Source organism: Danio rerio, chromosome 3, assembly GCF_052040795.2.
Source record: "Danio rerio strain M-AB ecotype USA chromosome 3, GRCz13ab, whole genome shotgun sequence".
Classification (NCBI taxonomy): domain Eukaryota; kingdom Metazoa; phylum Chordata; class Actinopteri; order Cypriniformes; family Danionidae; genus Danio; species Danio rerio.
Window position 1 is genome coordinate 55,785,748 of NC_141023.1, and position 14,506 is coordinate 55,800,253.

Below are 14,506 nucleotides of genomic sequence, written 5' to 3' on the forward strand. Positions count from 1 at the left end.
CTAAGCATAATTCCAGTCTTGATATTTAACATTGACTACAGAACAGAATATGCAGTCTAAATTTCTCTCTCTATCTTTTTCTCTCCCTCTGAATTATTATTCTTGCAGTGACAGTAGATGAATCCATTTTTATTGACCACAGCTGCAATACGGCTCCGAGCAGGAGTGTTTCCAGCAGACAGACTTTCATCACTGCGGCCCGTCACACCATGGATATCTTTTTCACCCCTTCATTCCCAGTTTTATGCCAGGATTCTAGAGGCCACAACTATACAATCCCCTGTGCTGACAACCAAACACTGAACTCAACATCTCCCTCTACGGTTAACCCTCCAGCGTTCGGGATGTCCTACTTCACCATGACTCTCGGCGCACTCTCAAACCTAACCGCACTTGCAATCCTGGCCCACTCCTACGCCAGCTTTCGCAGACGAGCCAAAGTGCCGTTTCTGCTATTAGCGTCAACCCTTCTTCTGAGTGATCTGGCGGGTCACTTGATCACCGGGGCTCTGGCTCTTAACCTCCACCTGGAAAGGGTAAAGCATCACGGACAGATGGAAGTGGAGCCTCCTCGGATTTACTGCAAGCTTTTTGGAGCTTGCATGGTGTTTTTCGGCCTTTGTCCATTACTTCTTGGAAGTGCTATGGCTGTGGAGCGTTGCATTGGCATTACTCAACCCCTCCTGCATTCGACGGTCGTCACCATGACCCGTGTGCGGTTCTCTGTGCTCCTCATCACCTCAATGGCGCTCACTTTAGCCGGACTCCCTCTGCTAAACGTAGGCAACTATAAACCGCAGTTTCCTGGCACCTGGTGTTTCCTTCCTGTGAACGGCCCGCTCTCCATTGCTGATGTCAGCCTCACTTTGGCGTTTTCAATACTGGGGCTTTTAACTTTGATCGTCTCATTAGTTTCTAATACTTTAAGCGGGCTGAAATTGCTCCAGGCGAGGATTAAGGATGGATGTCTGAAGTCAAGCGCCGCTCGGAGACACGGATCTTTCTCGTCTTCCTCTCTGCACTCGCTGGATGTGGAGATGATGACGCAGTTGGCTGTGATAACCGTGGTCTCCTGTGTCTGCTGGAGTCCCTTTCTTGTGAGTGAGTCAGGGATGTAACCCACACCGACACTGAGGGGATCAATACCAGTGCTGTTGAAACTAATGCTGCCCCATTTGATGTTATCATGACAAAAACCTTTAGAAGTTTCGGCTGCTCTGCCTCAGCCATATAATAGCTGTAACATACAAAGCCATTGGCTGAATTTGGCATCATCAGAGAGTGTCTGTCTGACTTATTGAGCCCAGGCTCATTGGAAATATGTGCCTTAGCCTGCATTTTTTGTGAAACCTTAAAAGGCTCCAATTTTACCCCTTTTACAAGATGTAAGATAAGTCTTTGGTGTCACCAGAACGTGTCTGCAAAGTTTCAGCTCAAAATACATGTCAGATCATTTAATGAACACTCCAGATTATGCCAATTTTAGACTTAGATGACAGTGTAGTTGTTTTCATTGCATGTGCCTTTAATGCAAATAAGCTGGTTCTCCCCATTAACCATTGTGCATGTCGGCTACTACTACATCAAGTCATAAACAGAACAGTCACAGAGACAGACATGGATGAGATTAAGGATTTAGTTTATTTAATATATATATATATATATATATATATATATATATATATATATATATATATATATATATATATATATATATATATATATGTGTGTGTGTTGGTGTTATTCAAGCAAATGATGCAACGATAAGTTACAAAAACCATTACTAAGTTCGCAGTACACACACACGTTTAACTTTACACTGTTTTTGCACTTCTACTTGGTGTCCACGAAGCCTCTTTGTCTTTTCTTTATTACAAACATGCACTGTTGTAGAAACATTTTAGACTGGTAAAACTAATTTTAGAGGTGCAGCTGATCACAGAGAGTTGAAACAGATCTTTTAATCCCAGTTACTTTGCAACTCCTGTCTCTTAAAATTGCTGGAATTTGGATCCTATTTTAAAGTCAGAATATTAAAAAAAGAGACCTGTCGTGTTTATATTACAGTGGTCCTTCATTAATCGCGGGAGTTGTGTTCTAAAAATATCCTGCAACAGGTGAAGTCTGCGAAGTAGTCCGCTTTATTTTTTATAATAATTATCAATGTTTTAAGCTGTAAAACACCTCACTACACTATTTTCTCAGATAGGCATTAATATTTTTACACTTTTCTCTCTTGTTTAAATACTCAAGTAGCTTCTACCTTCTACCTTCCATGTTCAGAAGTCCAACTTTTTGTGCAATGGTTAGCATCTTCCTCTGCCTTTTGGATGCTACCGCAGGTGCCTTTAATGGTGCAGAATTTTTCGTCACCACTATGGTGTTTGTTGGGTAAAAGCTTGCAAACATATAGTACAGACCTTCAGAGTTACATGGCTAGCAATCAAAGATTTATGTCAGCTGGCAAGCTGAACACATTCTGTACTGTACAGGAGACAAGGCATTGATTGACAATGGTCTACAGCTAATCAGGACACAGAACACAGTGCTTTGTAAAAATAAATAAATAAATAAATAAATATGTCAAATTGCACAAAAAAAATTAGCAAAATAACTGCAAGAACGCAAAAAGTAACCCACGTTATAGTGAGGGACCACTGTACTCCAATATGAAAGTGAACACACCTACACACAGTTCTGTCCAAATAGTTTCCAAAAGTTGATTTTGCATCATACACTCTCAAATAAGGGTACAGGAGCTGTCACTGGCAGAACCTTTTCAAAAAATACATATTTGTACCTGAAGGGTCCATAATCGTACCTCAAATGTACTTTATATGTACATTTGGGCACTAAAATGCACCTTTGAGGTACCACTGTGTACTCTTTGGGTACAAATGTGTATCTTTTGGTACTGCCCTAGTGACAGCTCCTTATTTCTGAGAGTGTGGGTGCCCTTTCTTTTGCATTGCTTTTGTTGCCTATTTCAGATGACAAATCCACTAGAGGATGCTGTCAAAATTATTGCGAGGATATGTGTTGTTGTGTGTTTTAGATACACAACCTTCTTGTAGACATCCACTAGAAGCGTGTCTACAGATCACCTAGCAAACCACTGAGCTAAACTCTACCCTAAACCCAACCGAGTGTTTTCAAAAGCAAAAGTAAGAAAAAAAAGTGCACTGCAACCAAGGTTTTACTTTGATTTACATTGCTTTTATCTCATTTGTGGAGATGAGCTGTTTTGTGAACACCCAAATGCTCTGTTACAACTACAACACCTTACACAGTGAGCTACTGACCAAACAGGACATGCTAGAAACGTTGAACATATAGAGGTGAGGCAAATGTATTCAATTGCAAACTATAGCAACCCAGGCTCATTCTGAAAACGTAATTTGAAAATGTATTTCTGCAGTTTTTGTTTATGAAAATTAAAGAGAGGTCGCTGTGTGTGCTTTTTGTATCTCAAATGTCTCTCGCAAGTGCCGTTCACACCTGCGCTGTTCTCGCGTAAACCCACCAGATGCCGCTGCCTGTCTGTCTGACTGAATGATTCACTGGGCGACCAGCTAATCGACTGACCCACCCTCTTCCTTCCATAAACCCAACCAATTTTACCGATTGACCCGCTTACTTCCCTAAACCCAACCAACAGTTTACAAAAGCAATCCAGAAAAAGAAAAGCCCTCATCTGATTTTTACCATGTTTTCAGATTTTACCACATTCTCACCCTGTTATGAACTTATTCACATTATTTTTTGGATTCTGTTTTTGTCATACCTGGAATTGCTCTTCCCCGGACTCGAACCCGGTCGTCGTCAGGGTCAGCTCCTCTCTGCGCCTCAAGTCCGCCGATGTACACGACAAGCTAACTGGACAAGCTGGTTGCTGCGGGAAAGCCTTTCACACGGAGGTGAGCGGTCAGCTGGTAAGGGCAAAAAGCAGCACTGTATACCGCACTGTAGCGTTCACTTAAAAAATGAAATGCAGCCACACGTACCTCCGGCTACATAATTCACAGTCTCCAGGAACATCCACGGGACTACGGTTTCAGAATGAGCCAGGGTTAAATTATAGACGCTGTTAAGGTGTTGTTGTTGTTGTTTTGATGTTGTACTACATGAAAATTATGCTTTATTCATCAGTAATATGTACCTGTAAATATCATTAGTGCGAAAAGGAACCAAAGTTGTTAGCATCACACTGACCTGTAATTTTTATTTCGCGAGACTGCAGACAGTTTTGAAAAGCGCTTTTGTGGCTTCACAAAATGTAGGCCAGAGCACATATTTCCAATAACTCTGTATTGCGGGACCCTTTTTTTTTTGCAATTTTCCACATGAGTTCTAGTCCCATCAGACTGACTTCACCCAAAGAATTGGTGTCAGGCTATTAGTGAGACAGACTGTCAGTGCTCAAGAATAAACGAGAAAGTGACAAGACAGTGACTAAGACGGTGACAAGAAAGTGAATAATGTCATCTCACCTGAGAATTTCGATATGCACAATATAAGCCACCTGTAAGGAAGAAAGTGATCAACATGATTGATATTCAAAATGTTTGGCAAACACTGCATTGATTAAAGTTTATATATGCACAGTTCCAGATAATTAAACATTAACATATCATTGCTCTGAAGTAGTAGTTTTGCCAGCTAACAGATAAACGAGGGACAATACTTTATGGATAAAAGTCAACCCAGTTTACCTTTTGGTAACTTAATTTAAAAAGCTACAAGCTATCGATAAATGTCTATTTTTAAGACCAAGCACTTTATACTTTTGGCCACTGTTGATATTGACAAGTAAATCTTTATAAGCAGGTGCAGAGTAAATTGCAGTCATTTTGCATTTTGCTGAGTTCAAGCAAAAAATTATGGCCAAGATGCAGCCATTGTGAGGAGACTCTTGATTTTCAACAAGGTCTACTTGGTGCGTCACAATGTTAAAAGCCATTTCAACAGACAATGACCAACAAGAACAATTGCCTGATTGCAAAGTGTCTTTTCTCAGCAGTATTGGGTGTAATTAGTTGCAAAGTAACTAGTTAATGTAATATTTTTAGTAAACTGTTTTGTATTACAGTTTCAACATACTTAAAATGCACTTGCCATAAATACTAAAATATAAAATTCTCTCTGTGTAAATCACTTCAGAGAAGCAATTTTTAAAAAAAACTTGACATTTTACAAATGTTTTTGTGACATTCTTCATTTTGTCGGGCTCCTGTGTGCAGGATCAGTAATTGCTTTTTTATAGAGACTGGTAGGTTCTTTTCATTGCCTTTAAAATAAAACATCTGAACCAAAATAAGATGAGAAAAAGGCTCAATTTAGACAGCACTTTTTCATCTGAACCCTTCATTTCTATTGTCTGTGCATTTAAATTTAACATTGAGCAATATAATATAATATATATATATTTTTTTTTATTTAATCTTTTCTTTCTCTTAGGTAAATGTAATTTCAACTTATTTAGAGGGTAGAGGTGGAAATAATATTGTTTACATTTCTTTGTAAAATTACCTTTTTATATCTGTAAAAGTTAAAATATAAACAATTTGAAAATATAATATAATATAATATAATATATTATAATATAATATAATATATGAATTATTGAAATTAAATTAAATGTTATTTAAATACAAATATTGTGTTGTAACTAAATATTAATTAGCAATTAATTAATTTTTAGACATAAAGCAAAGCACCTGTTGCGATTGGTCAATGTCTGTTGTTGTCTTTTGTCTGTGTGAACTGGTCCTAAAGGGGTAGTTCACCCAAAATTGTATTTAGTCTTTTTTTAATCTTCCTGGTGTTGTTTGTTTGCCATATTCCCTTCTTGGTTTTGATTTTTTTTTTTTTTTTTTAAACCACAAACAAAAAAGTTTTAACAAAATGTCCTGTTCACACGTCCATATAATGGCAGTGAATAACAACCAGTATTAAGTTTTTTAAAATGGTGCAAAAATATAGCAGAAGGGTGTCCAAACTTAGACCTGGAGGCCCACTGTTCTGAAAACTACACCTGTTAGGAAGTTTCTAAAATGCTTAGCACAATTCGGGTGTTTAATTGACCATTTGCACAGTAAAGCCGCGGTCACACTGCACACTGCACTGCACACTGCACATTTAGCCCCATTGACTTCCATTCATATGCATGCGAAAGTGACAGACCGTAAACGCAAGCTCTTTCGGCAAGTCGCTTACTTTTTTAAAGTCTAACTGTTATCTTTAAAAGAACAACAGAATTTCACATGCTCAAACTCTAGTTTGACCGCTGCATTAGTGAATTTCGTTAAGCCAACCCTACTGTTCCCAATGAACAGTCATGTTGTTCATTATAAATGATACTTTCATGGCTACACATATAAGAACTGCAAAATTTGTAACCTGGGCTACGTGTGCTTGCAGTTTTTGTTTACATGTACATTTGACAATCTCCAATATGCTAGGCCCGTTTTCTCATACGTCCCATTCCTTCTGTACATTTCAATGTCCTTCTTGAGCACATATGAGAGAATTTGGTATGCTTGCTGTGCGTGTATCACTTTGCTATCAACAAACTAATCCCCTTCCTTTAACCTAACCATGTTTTCAAAAGCAAACTAGAAGAGAGAAGCCATCACGGCAGCATGTTTTTACCAGTTTCACACTGCCTTATTTTGTTTTATCTGATTTAACTGGCATGCTACCGAGAAAACTGGTCACTCTGGAAAAGCCATCATTATGGAGGCAAGTGGTAAAAATGCAGCCATACAGTACATAGTCCTGGGCGCATATTTTGCATTTCTCGAATGTAGATCTGGCCACATATTCCCAATTAGCCTGGGTTGATTGAAAGTGTGTCACATGCCGGTTAAGAAGCATTGCACTAAATTGAATTGTACTGCACCATGTCTTCAAAATGTAAACATTTATTTTAACATTGATGGACATGCAGTGCTCAGTTGTTTTCACTCACTATGCTTTAAATTACAGTCTTTTTATTTCATTTTACGGTTAAACAATAAAATGAATGCTTAGGTCTATTTTAATGACTTCATTCTGATTATAAACTAAGAATCACATTAGCAATGCTATTAAAGGAACCTCATCTAAATAATAATAAAAAAAGTACTTTCACTGGAAGTTTGTTGCTGGTTTAAAAACATTCTGTTTTTATTGTCCATTAGGGTATAAGAATTACAGTATCCAAGACAGTGGCCCACCAGGTGCAGCAATAAATATCCGCCTGTGAAGCATGAAATATTTCAAGCGTATATGTGAAAAATACGTAAAGAAATAAATATAGGGTATTATTTAACCTGAACTTGAATGTATGTGCATGACGATGGGTTCATGAACGTCATACACATTACCCTGACTCACCAGAAAAAAGCACACATTTTGAAAGAAATTAAGATTTAAAGAATTGTTGAAAAAAAAAAAAGTTAAGACAATTCCTATTTTCTCATTTCAGGACATAAAAATTATCTTATCAGATCTTTGGCAGATCTAAAAAAGTAAATAGAAAAATAAATAAAACCTGAATAACAACATAGCATTAACAAAAATAAGTCAGGCAGTGCTAATCAAATGTCTGAACTGATCATCAGCAGAAGTTTGATCAGTTTGTTGGTCTTGAGCTTTCATGTGTGTGTGAACACAATGCCCATCCAACTGCTAAACATGAGCCAAAATTGGGTAATGCAAATTTTGTGAGAACTGTGCAAAAAAATATCTTTCAGAATAATCTGAGAAACTGATAAAATCCTACCAAAAAAAGATTCCGTTAAGTAATCACTATTCTAAGTTTGTAACCCATGACTTTTCTACATTGGCTTTATTTTTGTTTTATTAACAGGCGTCATGGTGGCGCGGTGGGTAGCATGATCGCCTCACAGCAAGAAGGTCGCTGGTTTGAGCCCCAGCTGGGTCAGTTGGCATTTCTCTGTGGAGTTTGCATGTTCTCCCCGTGTTGGCCTGGGTTTTCTCTGGGTGCTCCAGTTTCCCACACAGTCGAAATATATACGCTATAGGGGAATAGGGACAGCTAAATTGTACGTATAGATGCATGTGAATGGGAGTGTATGGGTGTTTCCCAGTGTTGGGTTGTGGCTGGAGGGGCATCCGCTGCTTAAAACATATGCTGGATAAATTAACGGTTTATTCCACTGTGGTGACCCGAGATTAATAAAGGGACTAGGCCGAAAAGAAAATGAATGAATGAATGAATGTATATATTGACCCGTTGTGAGATTCATGTGATGTTGTTCATCTGAGGTTTTATCTTCCAGCTTTTTAGACCTGCTAATTATCCTATTGTTTTTTAATACTTTGTAATAATTTTTGCAATAATTTAGCACTGTACTGCTGTCACCTAACATCAAATCAAAAAAAAAATGTTTCAGCTTTTTAATATAGTCTAGTGTATAAACATCTTAAATAGTTAGATAGACTTAAATGTTTTTTAAAAAGCAGTTTTGGGTGGTTCAGATCAACTTTGCAAAAGAATAAGGTTTTGATGAGGTATTTGATGAGGTTTGACTACACTCAAAAAAAAAATGTTTTTGCTGGTTGTTGAAACTACACATTTAAAATGAGCTGAATCAACACAACTCTTACATTTTTTGGGACAACTTTAATTGTTTTATGTTCAATCCACTCAGGTTAACATAAGTTTTAACTCGCTTTGTGTTGGGAAAACATAGTGTTTAGGAAACAGCTTAAGGTGCAACTTAAGTATGACGTAGCCTTAAAAGGTTTCGAGAAATGCAACCTAGAGCTCTTGTCCACAGATATTTACTACACAGATACTTTGGGGGTATTTTAAGGAATTAGATTTCATGTTTTATTAACTTTGGATCACCTGTCTGCTTTTCCTGGCGCGGTCAGAGTGATCTGGCATACTCGTAGAGTTCTATGATTGCGCATTTGGCAAAATTATTAAGGTAATGATTTTTGTTAAATATCGCATTAAATTTAGGTTAGTTTTTCCCCAGTGACTATAGTTCTTTATGGGGTTTTCTTCCCACAAGACACTTGGAATGTAGGGCATGTGTCACATGGAACTATCCTAATATTGTATTTTTTTAAAATTTTTTTTTAAAGCTTAATTCTATTCACTGCTATTAGATGAACAAGTGCAAGTATGACATTTTTACGATTTCTCCCTTTTATAGTCTTTACAAGACATTGCATGTGGCACTGAAACTACACAAGGGTGAGTAAATAAGGACAGAATTTTCATTGTTTGGGAAACCTATCCTTTTAACAGTTTATCAATGTCAAAATGACTGAGATTGGCAAACATATTAGAACATTAATGGAGAAGTAGGACACATGTAGCAAAGTATTTCATATTTTATGCCTGCATTATGAAAGAAATGCATTAAACAACCCACTATATATCATGTGATGCAAACTACTGGACTTTTCCCTCTAAATTTTACCATTTTCTCACTTTGGAATTGTAAGGTTCTATCTGCGTTCTGAATGATTTTGAGATATTCAGCTTAAAAGTTTTTGCATTCCATTGCAAACAGTATGTGTGTAACATTAATTTTTTAAATAAAAAATCTTAAAATGTAAACAACTTATAGACAGCATCCCATAATGTCAATAAGTTGTAATAAGTTGTAATGTGAATAACTCAATTTTGACAAAAATGTCAGATAGAACCTTATAATTCTAAGGTGATAATTTTTAATTTAAAATATTGAATTAATGATTTCCAAAATTCATGGCTGAACGCATCTTTAACATAATATTGCACAACTTTATCCTTGTTTGTATTTTAAATGTTTTTCAAAATATATGACCAACATCTACTTCTGCATTTGTTCACCCCATATATTAATTCTGTTAACATTTACTCATGCTCCTGTCCTTCTGTTCCACACCCAAAAGACTTTTGTTTGTCTTTGGAACACAAATTATTATCATTCTAATCAAAGCTGAAAAATCTGCTCACCTGAAAATATAAAAAAATACTTTCACAACTTAAAATCTGACACATTTATTCCCATCTAAATGTTGTAAACATTGCTCATTCATCAATGTTAACATAAGCTGAAAAAAATAAGCCAAAATTAAATCTGTTAATGTGTAAAGAAATCATGTTTTGATTGACATGGATTTATTAATTTATTCTCTTTGAGTCGGCTGAGTTTTGAATTGTCATTTAAATAGTCTAAGTTTTTTTGTTAAAGAGACTTTTAATGGCCTGGCAGAAGTCTCTTTGATTTAATTAAAAGATTTTTCAAATTTTGAAGATAAGCACAATTCTAAGCTGTCTGGATTATGACAGAGTCTTCATTTTGGAATGAACTAAAAGGTCACACTTTACAATAAGGTTTCATTCATTAATGTTTGTTAATGTACTTCCTAACATTATTGAATGAGCATTTGTACTGTATTTATTAACCATAGTTCAACATTTGCATTAGTAACATCTAAATTCATGCTTAACATTAGTTAAAGCACTGTACGTTAATGTGAACTAGCAAAGAATGACTGTATTTTTATTTACTAATGTTATTAATACTGTAATAAATGTATAGTTCATTGTTTGTTTCTGTAAGTCTATTAACTATAATACAAACCTTTGTAGTGTTACCAGCTAATCTTTTAAAGGCACTAAAACTATTAACTTGTTAAATTCTTTCTACAACAACATTCTTCCAGCCCCACCAAAACACTAAAACATTTTTAAAAAATGATCCCTCTCAGTGTTTATTACACAGTTACAACCCTATAGTGCTTTTGACAAACACTTACACTTCACAGCCTGTTCTAGACTCTTTGACTGTTTTCCTCTTGTTTCACAGATTTACATCCTCATGTCCGTTAGCAGGTTTTATGAAGGAGTCAGCAGACCGAAGCACCAGTGTGAGAAGCTATTTCTCTTGGCTCTGCGTTTGGCGAGCTGGAACCAGATTCTGGACCCGTGGGTTTACATCCTTCTGAGGCGAGCGGTCCTGCGCAGAGTCCTTCAGCTGCTGCAGCCGGACAGAGCTGTGTACACACAGAGCAGTTCCTACAGAGACTCACACAGAAAGACAATAAGCTGATCACACACAATGCAAAAAAAAAATGCTTTACCTACACTGTAAAAAATCTGTTATTTAACATTTTCCAGGTGAAGCAGTGGCGCAGTAGGTAGTGCTGTTGCCTCACAGCAAGAAGGTCGCTGGATCGCTGGTTCGAGCCTCAGCTCAGTTGGCCTTTCTGTGTGGAGTTTGCATGTTCTCCCTGCGTTCGCATGGGTTTCCTCCGGGTGTTCCGGTTTCCCCCACAGTCCAAAGACATGCGGTACAGGTGAATTGAGTAGGCTAAATTGTCCGTAGTGTGTGTGGATGTTTCCCAGAGATGGGTTGCAGCTGGAAGGGCATCCGCTGTGTAAAAACTAGCTGGATAAGTCAACCCAAGCTCATTCTGGAAACGTAGCCCCGCGGACGTTTCTGGAGACCGCGATTTACGTGGCCGGAGGTACGTAAAGGCCGCGTTTGGTTTTTTCGAGCGAACGCCGCGGGGTGGTGTGGCGCCGCTCCGCCCCTCCTCTTCGCACTCTCCTCCGAGTGGAGGGCTTTCCCGACGCAATCAGTTTGTCCGCCTAGCTCACAGCGTTGCGTCGGCGGAGCTGAGGCCCAGGAGGAGGAGGACGAGCCGGAGCCGGCCACGGTGGACGACGACCGAGATCGAGTCCGGGGAATGGCGGGTTCCGGAAATCATGTAAGACGAAAAACGGAATCCGGAAAATAAGGGCGAGAACGCGGCGGGATTCGAAAAAGCGGCCGAAATCGAAGACGGGGGCTTTTGCTTTTTTTTTTTTTTTTTTCGATCCGGCGGCTATTCGCGCGAGAACGGCGCGGGCGCGAACGCCGCGCGCTCCCAAGAGGCGCCCGCCCGAGACGCGAAAAAGCGCGCACAGCGGCCTCACGCGGATCCGCGAAAACAAAAAACCACTCGAATACGTACCTCCCGGGATGCAAATCGCGGTCCGCAGAAACGTCCGCGGGGCTATGTTTCCACAATGAGCCCGGGTTGGGATAAATTGGTGGTTCAATCAGCTGTGGCGACCACGGATTAATAAAGGAACTAAGCCAACAAGAAAATGAATGAATGAATAACATTTTCCATATTTTCTGTTTATTTATGTTTGTGAATTGCATTATGGGATCTTGATCTCTGCTCTTTTGGTGGTAAAAATTTAACTCTACAATTTAACAAAGTGATTTTATTGACATTTTAGTGGTTTACTTTGAAATAATATAATGTATTAGAAATAATATATCGAGAAATAAGTCTGTACAATAACAAAAAATGTATGGGCAGTTTATTGCAAGGTTTTTGTAGCATAATATAAAACACCAACTATATAGCACTTTAAATTACTAAAAAATGTTCATAAAACTCACTTTTTTTTTACACCTTTCAAGTTTAAAAGTTGTTAGAAAAAAAAAATCAAGGTCCCAAAAGCAGAATAAAACTTGAATCACAAAATATGAAAAACTGCTAATTTAAGGATATTTTTACAGTGTACTTGGGGTTGTAGTCTTGTTTTTGGTCCAAATATCTAAAAACATTAAATCAAAAAGCATTTCCTGGACAAGTAAAACAAAATTGTCTTTTTAAAAATAAATTTATTTTTCATTAAAACAGGAAAAATACAATCTGTCATTGGGCGAAGCAATAAAATCTTATGTTTGCTTTGAAATAAGGTTTTTTATTACATCTTTGGCAAATTGTTTTGCTTGTTTTCAGGAAAAAACTTAATTTTGACATGTTGTTGAAAACAAGACAATATTTTTTACTTGTTCAGAAAATGCTTCTTGATTTGTTTATATATATATTTGGACAAAAAAAAAAGGCAAAAACTCTAAGAAAAGCAATGTGTTCGTACATGATTACATGTGGTCACTTGCCAAAAAAAAAAGATATAGAATCAAATATTTATAAAATTGTGTTCAAATTTGTCTGGTTTTCCTTGTGAAAACCAATTGTTGTTTAATCGTGGAATCTGTGTGTACTTCAAATCCTAAAATTATATATTTAAAAAAATCTGTACTTGCAGATAATATGATTTCAACTAATTTAAAAAAATAAAAGGTGTACTCAAAGAGAGTGCACTTTTAAATCTTTCTTACATTTAAATATTCAGTTCAGTTCATCTTTATTTCTTTAGCGCTTTTACAATTGTGTCAAAGCAGCTTAACGTAGAAGTTCTAGTAAATTGAAACTGTGTCAGTCCAGTTTTCAGAGTTGAAGTTCAGTTTAGTTCAGTTCAGAGTGGTTTAAATTTCACTGCTAAAAGTTCAATACTGAAGAGCAAATCCATCGATGTGCAGTTCCACAAGTCCCAAACAAGAAAGCCTGTGGCAACAGTGGCAAGAAACAAACTTCACTAAGGGCCTACTCACACTATGCCATCCGTACCGTGCCCAGACCTGTTTCCCGGATCGTTTGAGAAGTGTGAGTGCGCTGAATGGGGCTCAAGCATGGCTCACTTGGACGGCCCTGGCCCGGTTGGAAGAGGTGGGCCTGAGCGCGGTTCACTTGGGCAAAACCTGCCAAAGCCCGAAACTGAAAGCGAGACGTAACTTTTAAGGGACTGTTTCATATGGATTTATTAATCATTCTTACTGTTCAGTGAACGCAAACTGCCGTAGTTTATTAAATACGCAAACCCCTCACTGCACGCAGCTGCGCACTTTCAGCAAACCTCCTCATTCCTGCAGCACGAGGACTTTATGATTGTTTATAAGCGCCAAAAGTGGTGGATCTATTCGGCGAAATATCTGACTGCATGTCACCCCATCCCTAAGGACTGTTTGGCGAAATATTTGACTGCATGTCACTGCATATCAAACTGACTGAAACGATATAACTAGTGAAATCTCCACTGTGCTGCTGAGTGACAGCACTTCTCACTGATTATCGCAGCATCGATGACGTAAGCGTGCCGAGGCCCGATTGTGGTGTGAGTACGGGCCGCCGGGGGAGACGGGAGGGTGGACAAGAGTGCTTTGACCCGGTTTGAGGCAACTGTACCTAGTGTGAGTACGGCCTAATTTACAAAAGTGAAGGGGAAAATGGGGGATGTGCGGCAGGGCAGAGTCATTCTGCCAGGTCACATCCAATGTGAGGGGGGCGAGGGCGGGGGTGGGGACGGGTGCGCGGCAGGCCAGATTGACTGTCAGGTCACCGGAAAATGTCCCGGTGCTTCCTATGGCCAATTCGCCCCTGGACACGACCATTTATCCTCTGGCCAAACATCCAGTGCAGAGCTGCAGTCTAGGCATCAGAGGCATGGACATCCATCTTGAAGAACTGCAGGTGTGAGTAGGTCGCCTGCGGGTGATCAGGCTTGCCCATGAGATCAATGTCAAGACTCGTATGTCACTGCATGGGGTCTTTCAGGAATCAATCTCATGCTCTCCGTTACTCCATGACCGCCACAGCATCAGCTTAGCATACGGCCTGGTCCAGGATTATAGATACCTTGGCATCACTTCAT

At 38.5% G+C, this 14,506-nt stretch overlaps 2 protein-coding genes across 5 annotated transcripts in view; both read left to right on the top strand.

Annotated features, from left to right (window-relative positions):
* The window catches only part of ptger1c (prostaglandin E receptor 1c (subtype EP1)), a 30,827-nt gene extending 17,693 nt beyond the window's left edge, over positions 1–13,134 (top strand). For 2 of the 4 annotated variants that reach the window (XM_087241815.1, XM_087241816.1), the window contains 2 exons: positions 109–1,097; positions 10,818–13,134. In XM_087241815.1, coding sequence (XP_087097941.1) covers positions 210–1,097; positions 10,818–11,060 — 1,131 coding nt within the window. In that variant the 5' untranslated portion in view covers positions 109–209 and the 3' untranslated portion in view covers positions 11,061–13,134. 4 annotated transcript variants of the gene reach the window in all.
* Positions 1–14,506, top strand: part of adgre5a (adhesion G protein-coupled receptor E5a) — a 162,900-nt gene that overhangs the window by 86,592 nt on the left and 61,802 nt on the right. The gene's annotated exons all lie outside the window — the stretch shown is intronic.